At 59.0% G+C, this 17,479-nt stretch overlaps 3 protein-coding genes across 6 annotated transcripts; 2 read left to right on the forward strand and 1 right to left on the reverse strand.

Annotated features, from left to right (window-relative positions):
• Positions 1-1,727: 1,727 nt before the first annotated feature.
• On the reverse strand, positions 1,728-8,495 carry AK2 (adenylate kinase 2). Of its 2 annotated transcripts, XM_062630976.1 has the most exons (7): positions 8,335-8,495; positions 7,739-7,936; positions 6,036-6,146; positions 5,849-5,943; positions 4,991-5,063; positions 4,256-4,451; positions 1,728-2,428 (listed from the first exon to the last, which is right to left on the reverse strand). In XM_062630976.1, exons 1-7 carry the CDS (start codon positions 8,446-8,448, stop codon positions 2,421-2,423), a joined length of 795 nt encoding a protein of 264 aa, XP_062486960.1. In that variant the 5' UTR covers positions 8,449-8,495; the 3' UTR covers positions 1,728-2,420. The 2 variants fall into 2 exon arrangements, with proteins under 2 accessions (XP_062486960.1, XP_062486961.1); XM_062630977.1 differs by lacking the exon at positions 1,728-2,428 and having other exon boundaries at positions 3,411-4,451; positions 7,811-7,936.
• A 1,027-nt stretch (positions 8,496-9,522) lies between these two features.
• On the forward strand, positions 9,523-14,493 carry AZIN2 (antizyme inhibitor 2). 3 transcript variants are annotated; one of them, XM_062630950.1, is made up of 10 exons: positions 9,523-9,664; positions 9,811-9,966; positions 10,892-11,042; positions 11,122-11,295; positions 11,944-12,116; positions 12,230-12,361; positions 12,649-12,814; positions 13,181-13,522; positions 13,741-13,949; positions 14,259-14,493. In XM_062630950.1, exons 3-10 carry the CDS (start codon positions 10,944-10,946, stop codon positions 14,398-14,400), a joined length of 1,437 nt encoding a protein of 478 aa, XP_062486934.1. In that variant the 5' UTR covers positions 9,523-9,664; positions 9,811-9,966; positions 10,892-10,943; the 3' UTR covers positions 14,401-14,493. The 3 variants fall into 3 exon arrangements, with proteins under 3 accessions (XP_062486934.1, XP_062486936.1, XP_062486935.1); XM_062630952.1 differs by lacking the exon at positions 13,741-13,949; XM_062630951.1 differs by lacking the exon at positions 9,811-9,966.
• A 1,287-nt stretch (positions 14,494-15,780) lies between these two features.
• NDUFS5 (NADH:ubiquinone oxidoreductase subunit S5) lies at positions 15,781-16,551 on the forward strand. Its single transcript, XM_062631007.1, has 2 exons — positions 15,781-16,003; positions 16,292-16,551. Exons 1-2 carry the CDS (start codon positions 15,788-15,790, stop codon positions 16,394-16,396), a joined length of 321 nt encoding a protein of 106 aa, XP_062486991.1. The 5' UTR covers positions 15,781-15,787; the 3' UTR covers positions 16,397-16,551.
• The last annotated feature ends 928 nt before the right edge of the window (positions 16,552-17,479 follow it).

Genomic DNA, 17,479 nt, shown 5'->3' on the forward strand with positions numbered 1-17,479 from the left:
AAAGGACACGGTGACAACAGGGAGCAGTGGCAGGCAAAGGCTAGGGACAGCTTCCTGGCTTAACCTGCCTGGAAGGGAGGGCAGAGGCAGCCACGGGAAGCAGGCCCAGGCAAAACAGGCGCTCACCTTATCCACAGCCATTCCCACCCGTGTCCCTGGTGCTCCTTCCCCTTTCCACCCCCTCCATTCACTGCTCTTCACGAGTTCTTTGTTCCTCAGCCCCTCTGCGCTTTCCATCTCAGGGCTTTGCCCATGTGCACCACGATACAAACCCTACAGACAGGGGCTTTGTGCTGCTTGCCCGCAGCAGGTGCCCCTTGCAGCCACTTCTCACTCCGAAATCAAGGTCAGAGATCAGGTATGGAGCAGAAGCGCACGCCCACCTTCAAACCAGACCCTCAGGAGGCGGTGGGCTCATTCTTACTCCCCACAAAGGTTTTCCTGCACTCCCCTTGTCACAGATGGCTCCAGCAGGAGGGGAGAAGGGCAGATACTGTATTTTTAGGACTGCAGCATATTTTTAATGGGAAGCAATGGCCCAGAGCTTCTCAGCCCTCCCCCATCCAAGAAGCTGCTGCTTTTCAGCAGAAATCTCTCTGCATTAGAGAACAGGTCACTTCCTCTATCGGGAAGAATTCAGTGTCCTATTTGATGCTGGTCCTTGGGCTATAAATAGGAATTTTCCCCTTTTATAGCTGCTGAATAATTGGGAGGATGAAACACGAGCAGAGTTTTCAAAAGAGTGCCTGATAAGCAGCTTGCTGGAACGGAATGGGGGAACAGAAGGGAGCTGCAGCGCCTGCAGAGCAGCATGCGTGGAGGGAAGAGTCAAGGGCAGCTTGAGAGAGACGGGTCACAGAGCAGAGCCACCTACAGAGGATGGAGGCTGGAGGTAAACAGCCTCCCCACAGCTCATCCCATGCTCCACACTTAGGTAAGCATCAAACAGAAGCAGCCCAGCTCAGAGGAGCCAGGATTCTTCCATCCCACGTACTGGAAAGCCAGGAGGAGCAGGCAGAACAGGTTTTTAAACAGCAGCAGGCAAGCAGTAGAGGACACAATCCCAAACCATGACAAAGAGCCCGGCTTAACATCCATCAGCAAAAGAAATAAGGGAAGGACACCACAAACTTGCCTTCAACAGGGAGGGAATGCTAAGTGGAGGTACAGAGAGGTGCTAAACACATCAGAGCACAGAAACAGGGTAAAGGGAGGCCAGGAACTGCTCTTGTTCCCTGTGTTAGAGCAGATTTTACCCTTGGTACTTCAAGAAGCACCAGTGGAGGGGAACAAAGAGACACAAGAAGCTACAAAAGGCAGAAAGCAACCGAGCAGAAGCAGAAGATAAAGCATGAGGGTTCCAGTTGCTGCAGGAGGAGAGAAGGAAATGACATCAGCTCCTGCATGCACTGGCAGCGTGAAGGGAAAGTAGAAAAGGCTTGGAATTCCATCCCTGAAAGAAGCTTTGGCCAGAAAGGGTCAGGATACACAGTGCTTTCAGTGCCATGCCTGAAGAAACAGGAGAGAGCGAACCAGAAGACACCATTGCTATGGTGATAAAGCATTAGAACACATCCAGCAGGGAAGAGGAAGAAGAATTCCAAGCCACAGTTCCAACTGCCCAGAACATCCTCAAGAAAGGATCAGGCCCAGTGTTAGTTGCCTACAGTGGCATCCAGCTCCTCTCCCATAGCCTGGAGGGCAAAGAGGACACAGCAACAGGTACAAAAATGTAAAGGGGTTTTTATTCTTGATTCAGAGGTTAGACAAAGGCACCATTTGAGCTCAAAAGAAATGCAAAACCAGCCCCATTCAGTGTTAGCTCTGCAATCACCCCAGGAAAAAAAGGCTCTTTTGCATTTCTCCAGCATTGTGAGAATTCCAGCTTGGTCACAGTGAAGCCACCCCATTGCCAAGGCAGGCACAGAGCCACAGCCCCTCTGCTCAGCCCAGAGCAGTCCCTGTGCCAGGGCTCAGGAATGCAGCAGAACAAGAACAGAACTTCCAGGAAAAGACCTGGCATCTTTTTTTTTTCCCTTGGCCTTTCCATGAGTCATTTGTTCAGTTTGGTCCTCGCTGATAGGAAGAAAAAATCATAGCAGTGGCCTCAAGGTACCCAGGAGAGAAGCCTGGGACAGCATCTACCCCTCCCCTCCTCACAGGCCAGGGACCTGGTCCCTGCTGGGGATGTTTCACCCTGTGCCATGGTTTTCCCTCCCCAGTGATTTGAAGGAGAAGCCCATCTCTTCACAAAGATTGTGCTGAATAAGGAATCCAACCAAAAGCCAACCAAATCAGCCCCCAAGCCCCTTGTCTACCACCTCCTTCCCTCCCCTCCCATGTCGTACCCCCCCTTCCCTGCTGCAATGGGTGTTGGAGCAGTGTGCAGCGTGTGGTGGTGTCTCATCTGCTTCGTGGAGTCACTCAGCTGGAATAAATGGGAACAAAAACATAGATTTAGGGAAAAAAATAAAGAAAACCCCCAAGTAATCATGGTTTAAGGCAGGAAAAGGCTGTGAGCTGGATGCAAAGAGCACAAAGGGGGGAAAGAAGAGCGTAGAACACATTGTTCTTGCTGTGGAGGAAAACCATGGCCAGATCCAGGAATGTCAACTGCTTGGGAAGCCTTCCCTGGGTTACAGCAGCATGCAGGGAGCTGCAGCTCTGACTCTCTCAAGATGCTTTCAGCTGAAAGCTGCTTCCACTCAGACCTTCTTTATAGTCACAGAGACACTGGGGCAGCTCTAACACACGCTCCCCTGGAGCCCCCCAGTCCTATGCCACACACCAGGGCTGCCCTTTCTCTCTCCCCCCATCTAGAGGATCCCAGTGGACCCTGAGAGCTGCTGAGGAAACCAGCACCATTCACTTCCAACCCCTGTCTCCCTGCAGCCACGTGCTTTCAGTTCCCCATGATATTCCATTTACTGGAAGAGGTGGGTTTCCATGAAAAGGATGCCTGAAGACACAGTGATTCTCAGACAAAAAGAGCAGCTCCCAAGAGCAAAGGATTCCAGAGGATGAAGCATCCAGAGCGGACACACAGTCCCCAGAGCTCAGTGTGGGAGGGAGACAGCTCAACTCCCCCAAACAGGAGGGGACTCCACCACCAAATCACTCTGTAACACATGGAAGGCTAAAGGCCAAAGTCTCATCTGGGCCAGTCTGCACTGACAGCAGGGTCCTCCAGGCCAGGCTGGAGTGCCACATGGGCAAAGGCCACCAGCAGCCCTGCAGGGTCACCACAGAGCAGTATAATGGCACTAAGACACCGCACACAGTACCCTAACAGAGCAGCAGGATGTGCCCAAGGAACAAAGACTTTTCCATCAGCTCACAATGAAGGTTGCTGGCTCAAGGACTTATGAAGCCAGTGGTTAATAATGCTGTCTTGGGCCCTGAGAAAGCAGTTGTTTGGCAATAAGGCTTTATTTAGGCTGTGGGATCAGGAGCAGCTCAACACATCTTCATCTCCTTGGCCAAAGCCAAGGCAAGAGTGAAGAGATAAAGCCCATGTCTTTTTCTTGTCCTCAGATCACCACAGTGACTGTTAGGCTCTGACCAGAGACTTCCAGTTGTTAAAGCAGAAAGCACCTCACTAATATTTGCTAGATTAGGGCCCACAAATGAGGAGAGGCTGAAACCTCCCTCTTCTGCCCTAAAACCCCATCAGAATGGGAGGAAGATGGGCTGAGCTCTCAGGTAAACCTGCCCCACAGAGAATAACACCCCCAGAACCAAGACAAGCTCTCAGCCAGCCCTGAGCAGCAGCACTCAAACTGTCCCTCCCCAGATGACACACACACAGAAAGCCCTTCAATGGTTCCTAAAGTAACCCTGTGTGTCACTGCCTACAGAGCATCACCTACCCAGCGCCCAGGCCTGCTCCCCACCCTCCTGCTGGGGAGCAGCCAGGAGGAGCTGCAAGTTCAGCTCCTTCTAGAGTGAAATAAGCGCCTTTAGAGCCCGGGGATGCAAACCCCGCTCCCGGCAGCGGGTGCTCGGGCTCGCCGCGACCTCTAGAGGCCAAAGCTCCGGCATCCGCAGGCACACAGCTCCCGAGATACAGAGACCGTTAACAGCTCCTTTAATAGGGAATCAGCACAGCCCTGCCTTGGGCCGCGTCCCCTCCTCTTCTACTCTGCTCAGCTCCTCACCCTCCCTGGCCCCAGAGACAGAGATGGAGAGACAGAGAGAAAAGCGAGAGAGCTCCGCCCTGGGACAGAGCCCTAAATGAACATAACCAGGTCTTTACATGTTGCTTTCGAGAAGGCTGCCAGGATGCTGGCAAACACCACGTCAGGAGACTGGGAGGCATCCACGGCCGTGTGGATCCCACGCTTGCTGTAGTAGGACACCAGGGGGGAGGTCTGGGTGTGATAGGCCTTCAGGCGCGTCCTCAGGGCTGTTTCATTATCATCCGAACGGCGGATGAGGGGCTCTCCAGTGACCTGGGAGAAGCAAGGGGACAGTCTCCAGCTGGCTGCAGCCTGGCACGCTGCCCCCTTCGCTCTGCAGCTCTCACAACCCATGCTCCCCTCCTCCAAACACAGCCCTGAGCTGCAGGAGCGATGCCCGGGTCTGCAGGGGAGAGCAGGGCGAGCCCAGTGCAGCCAAAGCAGTCCCAGAGCAGTCGCTGAAGACAGGAGGGTTCAGCATCATGGCCATTCCCCCACACACCACTCTGCTTGCTAAAAGCAGCCAAAAGAGGCTTTAAGAGCAGGCTACAGTTGCTCCCCAGGAGGGAAACCAGTCACAACCCACTGCAGCTTCAGCTATGGACAGAGTCCTGCATGGCTCCATGGAACAGCCATGCCCTTCACTCATCCCATGCCGTCGCCTCAGGCTGCCCAGGCAGATCCCCACGCTCCCCAGAAAGCCAGGACAGGAGGCAGGAGAGAAGGAAAGCAATGAGGTTTTGTTCAGGGATGCTGCAAAGCAGCAGCTAAACCCAAAGCAAGGGAAGCTGCAGCCTGGGGAGCTCACATACATCGTCCTTCATGTGCTCTTTCGGGGGTCTGAACTCCTCGTGATAAGAGCGGCCGCTTGCTGGGTGAATCAGCCTGAGACAGAAAGCAAGAGTCAGCAAAGGACAAGCTCTCCTGAACCTCAGACTCAGCAGCATCTGAACATCTGCAAGAGCAGCCCCATCAGCCTCTCTGTGCTCAGAAAAAAAGCTCTTCTGGTTATTTCTGTACCAAGGGCCTCTTCAGGAACCTGAAAAAAGCAGCTGTGCTAAGAGATGGAGCTTTTACTTTATGCTTTCCTGGGGAAGAGAGCCAGCTTCTGGAGATGGGAGGGTGACACCGGGCAAACAGGGGCCATCATGGACCACAACTGACCCCAGATAGGATGTTCAGCAGTGCTGAAATATAGAATCACAGAATCCCAGAGGGGTTTGGCCTTAAAGCTCATCCAGCTCCAACCCCTGCCACAGGCAGGGACACCTTCCACTAGAGCAGCTTGCTCCAAGCCCCTGTGTCCAACCTGGCCTTGAACACTGCCAGGGATGGGGCAGCCACAGCTTCTCTGGGCACCCTGTGCCAGCGCCTCAGCACCCTCCCAGGGAAGAGCTTCTGCCTAAGAGCTCATCTCAGTCTCCCTTCTGGCAGGTTAAAGACATTCCCCTTGGCCTGTCCCTACAGGCTCTTGTCCAAAGCCCCTCTCCAGCTTTCCTGTAAGCCCCCTTTAGATACTGGAAGACTGTTTTAAGGTGTCTCCGGAGCCTTCTCCTGCATAAAGGAGCAGCAACAGCTTCAGAAGAGCAAGAGCACAGCCTAAAGGCTGACCTGGGTCACCACACTCAGAGCAGGAAACCCCACATCCCGAGTGGGAGAAAAGGATTTACCGGCCGGTGATTCTCCGGATCAGCAAGGAGTCGGGAATGCTGAACTCGATGACTGAGTCCAGCTTCTCTCTCCTCTTGTCCAGGAGCTCATCCAGCTGCAAGAGAAAGTACCCACCTCAGCAGGACAGCGGCAGAGGAGCTGGTGTCCAGGGAGGGAGGAGATGCTGGAGCAGCAGCTCACACGTACCATTTCCGCCTGCTTCACCGTGCGCGGGAAGCCGTCCAGGAGGAAGCCGTTCTTGCAGGGAGGAGAGTCCAGGTTGTTCTCGATCAGCTCCACCACCATGTCATCACTCACCTGGGGAGGAGGCACAGGAGGGATCTTAAAGGTCTTTCTCCACCCCAAGTGATTCTAGGACACCCCGATTTTACACACAGCCCCTCTACTCACACTGGGCTGTTTGAACAAGCATCCCCGGTGCCAGAAGACAGGAGTTAACAGGGTGGAAGCTGTGTGTTCAGACCTGAAGCACTCCCTGCCATGGGTGTCACCCACCACCAGGCGGCTACTGCCACATTCCACACCAGGGACTTGGACCAGTGCTACCACATCTCTGTTCCAAAGGTTGCTGGGTTTCAAGGAACACCAGCAGCCTGAAGGCAAACTCTGGAGATGAGGGAGGTCATGACATAACCTCTACTTCCTGCTGCTGCGTACCTTCACCCACAGGGCCCTGTGGAAGCCAGGAAGGGTGAAGCAGTTGCTCATTGACTCATAAACCTGGTGTGAAGGTGAATGCCTTCAATGGCTGACAAGCTCTGCCCTGGCTGCCTGGTTTTTCCCCACATACCACTGAGATTAGCACCCTTTGGGAGGCACTAACAGGCACGGCAGCCCCAACAATAGCTGTTTATACAGGAGCTCTCCTCAGCAGAGCTGTTTTCTCCAACACCCACAGCTGGGACCCAGCAGGATCAAGGACCAGGCTGTGCCAACACACAAACAAGCACCCTGCGATGGGAAGCGCTGGCGTGGGAGGAGTTTGGGGAAAGCACCAAGCCCCTTCTGTGCGTTCCTGATTACTGCCTTCAGAGAAAGGGGTTCTGCTTCCTAATCGAGCCCAAAGCCCCCATCCCTGAGGCCAAGTTATCACAGAGCCAGAGCATGGTGCTGGGCTGTACCTGCACAGCAGCCCTGTGGAGCTGCCCCACACACACGTGGCAGATAGCACCAGCAGTGCCAGATAACAGCCCTATCTTTCATAACCAGCTGGGCTATTGCAGGCTCGGTGTTGCAATGCAAGCCTGGAGTGAAAGCTGGAGCTAGGCCACGCTGTCCTCCCAACCCGTGGCCTGCAAAGTCTCTGTGAGGGGCTGTAAGTCCATGAGGCAGCAGCAATGCCCAGGATCTGCCCCATACCCCTTTGTTTTGGGGCACATCACTGCAACTTGCTGTCCCTAATGACATATTTCAGTCATTTTGCCAAGACCCTCAGAAAAGCAGTGTGTCAGAGGCTCCAGCTCTGTCCCCTGGGAATCCAAAGCATCTCTTGCACAGCATTACCCAGTGCCCACTGTATCTCAGCAACACCCCTGCATCTATTTTTGCATTACAGGCAAATGGCCTTCTTGCAGAGCTGGGACCCTCTGAACGAAGTCATCCAGCCCAGAGGAGCCCAGGAATGACGTGAAGCGAAACCAGAGCTACAAAGCCTGACTGTAACAGCCTGCAGCTCCAAGGAAAAAGCTTCACTTTAGTGCTGAGGAGCCAGAGAACCCCTTGCACCCAACCCGAGCACAAAGAGGGACACAGGCTGCTGGTAAGCAAGGAGCAACTGTGAAGAGGAAGGGCGTTTAGAGAGGGTGTTTACTCCTGCGGGATAATGAGAAGGGAAACCCCCGCCCTGCAATCTGCCTCCCTCCCCTTTTGTCACCGAGGCTTCTAATTACCAGGTGGATTTGGGCTGCTCCCATTCCAGCGCTGCCACCCGCCTCCCCTCCCACCACACCCCCGGTACCCACCAGCTTCCCGGCGTCCATCGTCTCCTTGAGGCGCTTGCCCAGGTCGGAGCCCGAGGCCACCATGGCCCGCAGCATGTCGCCGGTTGCTAGGTGGCACACGCAGTAGGTCTCTGCCAGCTTCGGGGCCTGCGGGAGGACACAGACACACCGGGGGGTGCTCAGCGGGAGGGCTCCGAGGGGCTGAGGCCCAGCCAGGGGATGGAGCCCCAGCGCGGCCTTGCTCCCGCTCTGCGGCCGGCAACCACGTGGCAGGGCCCGCCGGCAGCGCCGGTTTCGGGGCCCGGATACCGGGTCCCCGTGGCCGCCCGTAGAGAGTGGACCGGGACAAAGAGCACGGGTACAGGCGCACGGCTGAGCCCGCAGCGGGAAGAGGCACGGAGCCCCCGGGTCGGGTGGGGTCGGGTCAGGCCGCCCGCCCCGCTGCCTCGGCGACGGACGCGAAGCCGGACACCGGCGTCACCCCAGAGCCGAGCGGGCCGCTCCCGCCGCCGCCCCGTTAACACCGCCCCCCGGTGCCCTCTCACCTGCGTGCCCTTGCCCGCACCGGGCGGGCCCAGCAGCACCGCGCGGATGCCCCGGCGGAGCCCCGGACCCGAGGCCTGCCCGCTGCCATCGCCCGGCTGCGCGCTGGGAGCCATGGCCGCCGCCGACTGCGCGCCAGCCCCGCCCCGCCGCCAATGGGCGGGGACGCCGGGAGCCACGTGACTCGTGGGCGGGCTTCGGAGCGTATGGGCGTGGCTTAGCGGAGAAGGGGAGGGCTTGCACAGGCGGTGGGCGTGGTTTTATTGGAAGTGGGCGTGGTCTCGTTGCCAATGGGCGGGGTTTCACTGGAAGTGGGCGTGGTTTCGCTGGCCGTGGGCTCGGCGCGCTGCCGGCCCGGTGTCACGGCACACTGCGGTGCTCCGCCGCACGGTGCCCTGCTCTCTGCACCGCTCCCCCCGCGTCCTGCGCGGCTCTGGCTGCGGTCAGAGCCAGGATCTCACAGGAGACAAGAGCTCCCTTGGCCCTGGTTGCCAGGAGAGCTCATGGCAAAGCCAAGACCACAGCGTTGAGTATCCAGGATGAGTCGTTCCCTTTCACCTCCTCTGCAGGGGCAGCTGAGAGAGAGCGTTGTCTCCTCAGTGACACCAGAGAGGGAGCTGTAAATGAAGCAAGAAGGAAATGCCCTGCTCAGCCTGCAGTGTTTGCGGGATGGAGCAGTGAAACCGCTCCCAAGTGCGCAAATGCGGCCAAAGACAGGACTGAGGGACCGAACGGGGCATGTGCGTGGATGGCAGAGCTGGATCCACTGCTGGGGAACCCACCGAAGCTGGCAGCAGCCCCAGCAGGGCAGAATCAGTCCCTGTGAGCTTCCTGACTCACCCCCCACCTCGCCGGTGTCCCAGCCAGACAGGGTTTAATCTGCAGGAAGCCTCCTTCCCCTGGCAGCTGTATCTCAGAGGTATTTTGGGCTCTCTTCCCCTCCATGGTCCCTGTGCACACAATGACTGGCTGCAGGAGGGCTGGGGGTGAGCTGCCGGCGCGGGGTGGGGGGCTCGGTGGGGATCGGGGTGTCTGCTGGGGGCAGCCCCATCCCTGGATAAGGTGGGCGAGGGGTGGAGCATTCCTCAGAAGGGATGAAGGATGCTCCGAGGCAGCTCAGCCAATGGGGTGGCTGGGTTTGGTTGCCATGGCTATGGTTGGAAGGCAGAGCAAGGGGGGGGGTGCTGGGATATAACGGGTCCAGGGCCCGCCAAACACAGGGTCTGGGGGCCCGGGGCAGGCGGGGAGTTGGGGCAGGACAAGAGGCACGGCTGGGGCCACTCCATTCTCCTGCGCGACCTATGGGCAAAGCCTGTTTAAATGCTTTCTAAGGTAACTGCGGCAGGACGACGCGGGGCTGCGTGGGGCTGCCGGGAAGCACAGCCGGGAGGGGGCTGAGGAGGGATGCCTGTGCTTGCTGAACGTTGGGAATGATGGCTCAGTGCTCGTCACCAACCCCTCGCCCTGCTTCTGCCCAGAGACCTCGGACCCCCAGCAACAGCAACGCCTCGGGGTGCAGCGGGAGCTCGGCGTTCCTTGGGGACCCCCCCTGGCATTGTGCCTAGGCACTGGGAAGGAGGCATCAGACCTTGGGAGGGAGGGATAAGACCTTGGGAAGGAGGCATCAGACCCTGGTAAGGAGGGAATGTCTGTCTGTGGCATGGGCTGGCAGGAATGACCCACTTAAATGACATCATTTCTGTGCCAGCCGGGGGGGGGGTGAAGGGCTGGTTGGTGATGGGCAGTGAAGGGCAAGGCTGGAGGAATCACTTTCCTTTCCCACATACGAAGCTTTAAGAGCCTCAAACCCCATTTTTTTACCCTGTTCCACATCTCTGGAATTCACTGGCAGTGCTTGCTCAATGTATGGCACCATCCGGCTGCTCCGGGTCAGCGTGGGCCTTCCCTAGTGCTGCTCCAGAGTGTTGTAAGGTCTCTGCAGGGGAGGAGATGCAGCTCTGAGATGTGAAACCTCTGTCTCCCACTCACTGCAGGTCAGGGAGATCTGTAAAAGCCCTGGAGCTGGACCTGGAGTGGGAATGTTCCATGTGAGCTTGCACTGGGTCATCAGCTCCCTGCATTATGGGATGGGCTGGATCCAGGGGAGCCAAGCGTGTGAGCTTAAAGCTCAGTGTACGAGTCAGGAAACACCCTGCAGCTTAACTTGTCCCCTTGCTCCACACCCTGTGTCATGGGAGGGAAATGAAACTGGAACCACAGCAGGGATCCAGACCATCCTCAGCGAGTGGCCTGTGCTGTGCTCTCTCAGGGTGCCTCTTTCCATGGGGCTGTGTGCCTGGGTCCATGAGACAGGAAAACCACAAGGGTCCTTCACCCCATGCAATGTACAGCAGATCCAGCTACATGCCAGAGCGTGATGGGACATGTCCTGGCATCTATAGGCCATCTGCTTTGCAGTGAACTTGGCTTTGGTGCTAAACTTACTTTGGGTTGGTGCCTGAGCTGCAAGGTCTGGAGCTCAGGGTGTACACTGGTGAAGCTTCTGGACCTTGCTTCTTGCATCCCTTTCCTTGTTTTCCCACTGCGTTGCATATTTAGAAGCTAAACCCTACTCGAGAAGGCCTCAAACTCACGTTACTGCACCTCAGCCATGAACGGGTACTTGAATGAGTCCAACTTCATGATGGTGGAGGAGGGCTTCACCACCAGAGACCTGCTGGAGAACCTCCTCGTGGAGCCGTGCCAGGCGGTGAGGGCCGATGCTCGCTGCTCCCTTGGCAGAGGTTGGCACGGGGGGGGCAGTGCTGCTCACTGCAGCTTTCCCCCAGGGTGCCCAGCAAGCCTTCTTCGTGGCAGACCTGGGGGACATCGTGAAGAAACACCTGCAGTTCCTGAAGGCCCTACCCCGGGTGAAGCCATTCTTCCCCGTTAAATGCAACAGCAGCGAAGGAGTGATTCGGCTGCTGGCGGAGCTGGGGACAGGCTTTGCCTGTACCAACAAGGTAGGGCTGTGGGAGAACAGCCTGGGGGAAGCATCCTTTGGGCATTTAACAGCTGGGCTTGGTTGTAAAGGTCTTTTCCAACCTGGTTGATTCTGTGATGAGAAAGCAGCAGGATGCAGGTTTCTCCTCCCAACACAGCTCAGAAATCCATGGCCTCTCTGGTGGCTCAGGCTTCTTCCCTCTGACCCTCATTCCTGCCTCTGGAACTGGTGCCTTGGCTGGTGGCAAGGCAGGTCCCTGGGGGGCTGCTGCCACAACCATCCAACTCCTGGTGGCTTTCAAGCTCCCTGCGCCCTCCTGCAATAGCCAGATTCCAGGGAGGAACCAGAGTTGAGCCACTTGTACACAGTTAAATGGTACCAGGAGGAGAAAGTGCAGGGTTGTGACAGGTCAGAGCAACGCTGCCACTGTCACCCTCGCTGCAGCTCACAGGGGACACACGCACCAACCCCATACCTGCTAAACCCCCTCGTTTCCTCTCCTCCTCTTCTCATTCCACTCGTAGACATCTTGCTGCAACCTGCCCTTACCAGGACAAGGTCTGGCGTGATCCCTTTGAGCTCCTGTGGCTGTTCCCTGGCAAAGCCCAGGCTGTGATGCTGGCCCAGGGCTCAGCGAGGTGCCAACGTGTGTGTTGTGTCCCTGCAGGCAGAGATCGCACGGGTTCAGAGCATCGGAGTCCCCCCTGACAAGATCTTCTACAGCAGCCCCTGCAAGCAGGTTGCCCACATCAAGTATGCAGCGAGCCACGGGGTGCAGCTCATGGCCTTTGACAACGAGGTGGAGCTGAGCAAGGTGGCCCGGAGCCATCCTCGGGCTCGGTGGGTGTCCGGCAGCATCACTGCACGGGGGGAGCTGGTGTAGGAGCTATGGGGTGGCTGTGGGGTGATAGAGGGCGTGAAACCCCTCAGCACCGGGTGGCTTTGCTCTGCAGGATGTTGTTGGGTATCGCTGCTGATTCCAGCCCTTCTGCCCATCCGAGTATGGCATTTGGGACCACGCTCAAGTCCTGCAGGCACCTGCTGGAGATGGCGAAGGAGCAGGCTGTGGAGGTGGTTGGCATCAGGTACAGCGCGTGGTCCTTTATCCATAGGGACCGCAGGGAGGTCCATGGAGCCATCAGCGGCTCTGGTGGGGAGAGAGGTGAAGGCAGGGACCTGGGGAGGTTGACCCTTGTGGGACCAGTTTGGGGCAGGTTTGCACCTCAGAGAGGATCTGGGGGGCTCTGAGGGGCTGGTCGGACACTCGGCATTGGGATGGTGTGTGGGACCCGGTGAGCGACGGTCCCAGCGCTGTGTCCCCTCCCGGCTCTCTGGGGACACAACCCCTGCTGACACAGGGGCTGTTCCTCAGCTTCCACCTCGGGAGCCATGGCCTGGAGCCTCAGGCCTTCGCTCAGGCTGTGGCTGCAGCACAACTGGCCTTTGACATGGGCACGGAGCTGGGCTTCCAGATGCACCTCCTGGACATCGGAGGCGGATTCCCTGGCACCGAGGACACCAGGGCCCGGTTCAAAGAGGTGCGTGGCTCCCGTGCCTGGGTCAGCAGGCAGAGAGTGGAGGGTGCCTGGGTCTGGCTCCTGCAGAGGGGCTGAGCTAACCCAGGGGGAACATTTTATCATGGAGTCATGGAATGGTCTGGGTTGGAAGGGACCTTAAAGCTCATCCAGCTCCCCGGGCAGGGACCCCTTCCACTAGAGCAGCTTGCTCCAAGCCCCTGTGTCCAACCTGGCCTTGAACACTGCCAGGGATGGGGCAGCCACAGCTTCTCTGGGCACCCTGTGCCAGCGCCTCAGCACCCTCACAGGGAAGAGCTTCCTCATCTCCAGCCTGAACCTGCCCTGTTCCGGTTTGCTCCCATCACCCATCGCCTCCCTCCCCTCCAGATGGCTGCTGTGATAAACTCTGCCCTGGACTCGTACTTCCCGGATGGCCGCGGAGTGGAGATCATGGCCCAGCCAGGGCGATTCTACGTCACCTCTGCCTTCACCCTGGCTGCCACCATCACTGCCAGGGAGGAGCCCCCCATGGAGCATCCCGGCTCTGACAGTGGCTGGGATGGGACCAGCCCTGCCGAGTGCCCGAGCCCCCCTGAGCCCTCTCCCTGCTCCTCTCCGGAGGACCCTGCCAACAAGAAGAGCCTCGTCTATCACCTCAGCGACGGCATCTACGGCGCCTTCAGCTGCCTCCTGTTTGACAGCCCCTGCCCCACACCTCAGCTGCCCAAGGTGAGGTCCCTCGCGGTGGGTGGCATCGAGCCCAGCCCTCCTCTGTGCCCCCGGGCTCCATAGCAGAGGGGAGCAGGAGCCCCGGGGCTGATGCTGCCCTGATGAACCAGCAGAGCTGCAGCCTGTCCCTGGGCTCCCGGGGTGGGTGGTGATGAACCAGGTCCCTGTGGCTCCGCGATGGCCTCATTCCCAATGGATACCCCATCGTTTCCCTGCAGAGACCCTGCCCTGACCACCCCTCGCACAGCAGCAGCCTCCACGGCCCCCTTGGCCATGCAGACGACCGCCTGGCCGATGGCCTGGCCCTGCCCCAGCTGCAGGTCGGGGACTGGCTCGTTTTTGAGGACATGGGTGCCTACAGCATCAGCACGGCCCCCCCGGGGAGGCCCCAGCCCCACATCACCTACGCCATGTCCCGCATGGCCTGGTAAGAGGGACATCACCCTGCATCTCCTGCATGAGCAGGGTGCTGGGGATGGGGTGAATCCCATGGGAAACACCGCCTTGATTTCCACCTGGGCTCTTTGCCCAAGGGAAGGGGTCCAATCTGAGCACCAGAAGCTGGGAAAAGCTGGTTTCAGATGCAAAACTCCTCTGGTTTTTAAGCCTTGACAGGCTTGAAGCAGTTTGTTGCTGGGGAAGCCACCTCTGGCTTCAGGGGGACAAGGGAGCCCCTGAGCTCCCCCTTTCCCAGCCCTATCCTGCAGCATTCCAGAGGGGCTGCTCTCTCCCGCAGGAAAACCGTCCAGCTCTTCCTTGGGAAGCCACCACAACCCGGAGACGACCACGAGAGCATCTGCACCCCGCTGTCCTGCGGCTGGGAGATGGCAGAGTCCCTCTGTGTCACCCCGGTCTTTGCTCCAGCCGGGATCATCTGAGCCCCGGGAGCACGGGACGCATCCTGCCCGCCGCCGGCATCGCCCCGTGGTGAGGTCTTTGAAGCCTGTGCCATAAAGCCTGTTTCTCCTGCCCGTGTGCTGTGTGTGCCGCCGGGACAGCAATGGGGCCGAGCAGGTTTGGGCTCTGGGAGTTAGGGAATTACCGGTTGTCCAGAGCTTCCGAGGAGGCGTTTCCCAAGCGCGGGTGGCCGGGAATCAGGCTGCAATAGGCAGCTGGGTGCTGCTCTCGTAGGGAAGGTGGGGCTGTGCCCCCAAACCTTGGACACTGCTGGCGTATGGGGATAGGGAGGGTGAGTGCCAGGCGGGGGGTGCTATGGGGGGGACTTGGGGCTCCCATCCTCGTCTCCGAGCTCTTGGCAGCCCTGATGGAGGGCTCTGCCCTGGGAGGGGGGGTCCTGCAGAGAACCCAAACTGCCGGAGAACAGGGACATGGAGAGAGCCCAGGGACTGGGAGCACTGGGGGCACTGAGGGGGCCTGAAGTGTGGGGATGGGGCGCACTGGGAGCACTGGGACTACTGGGAGCACTGAGAGCACTGGGAGCACTGGGAGCATTGGGAGCACTGGGACTATTGGGAGCACTTGGGAGCACTGGAAGCATCGGGAGCACTGGGAGCACTGGGACTATTGGGAGCACTGGGAGCATTGGGAGCATTGGGAGCACTGGGAGCACTGGGAGCACTGGAAGCATCGGGAGCATCGGGAGCACTGGGAGCACTGGGAGCATTGAGGGCACTGGGAGCACCGGGAGCACTGGGAGCATGGGGAGCATTGGGAGCACCGGGAGCACTGGGAGCACTGGAAGCACTGGGAGCACTGGGAGCATTCAGAGCACCGGGAGCACTTGGAGCACTGGGAGCATCGGGAGCATCGGGAGCACTGGGATTACTGGGAGCACTGGGAGCACCGGGAGCACTGGGAGCATAGGGAGCACCGGGAGCACTGGGAGCATAGGGAGCACTGGGAGCACTGGGAGCATCGGAAGCACTGGGAGCACCGGGAGCATCGGGGGCACCGGGAGCACCGGGAGCACTGGGAGCACCGGGAGGACCGGGAGCATCGGGAGCACTGGGAGCACCGGGAGCACTGGGACAGCCTCTGAGCCAGCCGCAGCGGCCGGCAGGGGGCGCCGGGGCGCGGCGGGCGGTCTGTCCTCCGCGCCGCCAGGGGCGCTCTACCAGGGCAGGCTGCTCTTGCCTCTTGTTCATCTCCTCTCCCTGGCTCCGCCGGAGCCTCCCAGCCGTAAAGCGCGGGGCGGGTGTCGCGGTTGCGGTGGCGCTTAACGGCGGGCAGCGTCGTGAAAGGCCCGTGAAGGACGGCGGCGGCGGCGGCCCGGTCGTGCTCCGGAGGTGTTCCCGTCTTGGAGCCATGCCGTTCTGGGACCTGCAGCAGCAGCTCGGCATCGATGTGGACCGGTGGCTGCTCCGGCAGAGCATGCCGCAGCCCCACGGCAACGCCGGCGCCTGTCACGCCTTCGAGCGGGAGTGGGTGGAGTGCGGGCACGGCCTGGGCCAGACCCGCGCCCGCCGCGAGTGCCAGCCCGAGTACGAGGACTTCATGGAGTGCATGCACCGGACCAAGCTGGTGAGTGCCGCCGGGGCCGAGCCCCCTTCCGCGGGGGGGCTGTGGGCTTTGCGGGCCCCTTGCTGCGCTCTCCCCCCCCCCCGCCCCTCCAGTGCTCAGCAGCGGTGGGGAAGCTGCCGTTCCCCTGCGGGCTGAAACCCGGTCATTATCAGTATTAAACCGTGTTGCAACAGCCTGGAAGTGTTGCAGGGGCTGAGCCCCAGGGCGGGGGGGAGCTCTGCATGCACACAGCTTTGGGGACCCTTCAGTGCTTCCCCCCACCCCCCCCCCGTGTGTGTCCTCGGCCAGGCTGCGAGGCTGAAAACCATCCTGGAGCAGCGGGACAAGATGATCAGGGAAGGGAAGTACACCCCCCCCGACTACCACAAGGGCAAGGAAGACCCGCGGCCGTGATCCATAGGGATGTGGCTCCGTGGGGAGGCGTCGACGTGGGATTCCTGCGGGAAGAAAAGCCACGGCGCAAGCGGGTGATGCTGTGGGGCTCCTGCTGAAGGGGAGGGACACCGCAGCGGGCACCTCTTGGGCCAGTAAATGTCTCCTTCCCAACAGCCCTTGGCTCTGTCTTGGCTTTATTTACCGAGTGAAGCACAGCTCAAGGGGCTGTGCTAGGGAGGTCCTGAGACACCCCAGACCCCTGCAGTGGTGGGGACCTGCCCTGGAGGGGGTCAGATGCTCCTGGAGCGGGGGACCTGGTGCCTTTGTGCTTCCAGCCCTGCGCTGACTGCAGGAAAACCACGAGGAGTCAACTGGAAGTAAAAATCCCACCACCTCTCCAAGCTTGTCCTGCAAAACCTCATCTAAAACCCACCAGCACGCAGGACTGGTGTGTACTGGGCTCCTTCCAGTCACTTGCCAGGCACTGGAGTGGTGGATGAGGGGAAAACCTGGTACAAGTAGTTCATTCCCACTGGGATTCAGAGCAGTAGTGGGTGGATTTAGTTTCTCTCCTACCCTTCCAAGGTGGTGGTGGGGGCTTTGCTTTGGGATCCTGTGTCAGTGGGATCCACTTGGCACATTTGTACCTCCCCAAGGCAGATGTTTCCCACATTCCCTCCAAATCCAGCTTGGATTTGTAAGGGCATTAAAGCAGGTGAGTCCCTGGAAGAGGAGAAGGGAGTGCTCTGAGCTTTAATCCATGGTTTTAATACTGGTGATTGTGGGTTTAATGCTTAATCTTTGATGCAGGTTCTGAGCTCCCTGATCCTCACAAAGCCCCACCCTGGGATGACCAGCTCTGTCCCGGGCTGGTGCTGCTGGTCTCTGCCTCCTGCCCTGCTAATTCATGCCTTTCTCCATGGATCATCCCTTTGGACACACACCTCTGTCTCCAGCTGGGAAATGGCCCCTCTCAGGGGCTGTGGCAGAGCTCCTGGCTCTCCAGGCACCCTGTGAATGATTAACCAGGTGGGGGAAGAGCCACTGGTTCCAGGAGAGCTGGAATTCAGCCTAAAATCCTGCAATGGTTTGGGTTGAAGG

Source organism: Pezoporus occidentalis, unplaced genomic scaffold (assembly GCF_034315485.1).
Source record: "Pezoporus occidentalis ecotype Australia unplaced genomic scaffold, CSIRO_AGI_Poc_V1 ctg362, whole genome shotgun sequence".
NCBI lineage: Eukaryota > Metazoa > Chordata > Aves > Psittaciformes > Psittacidae > Pezoporus > Pezoporus occidentalis.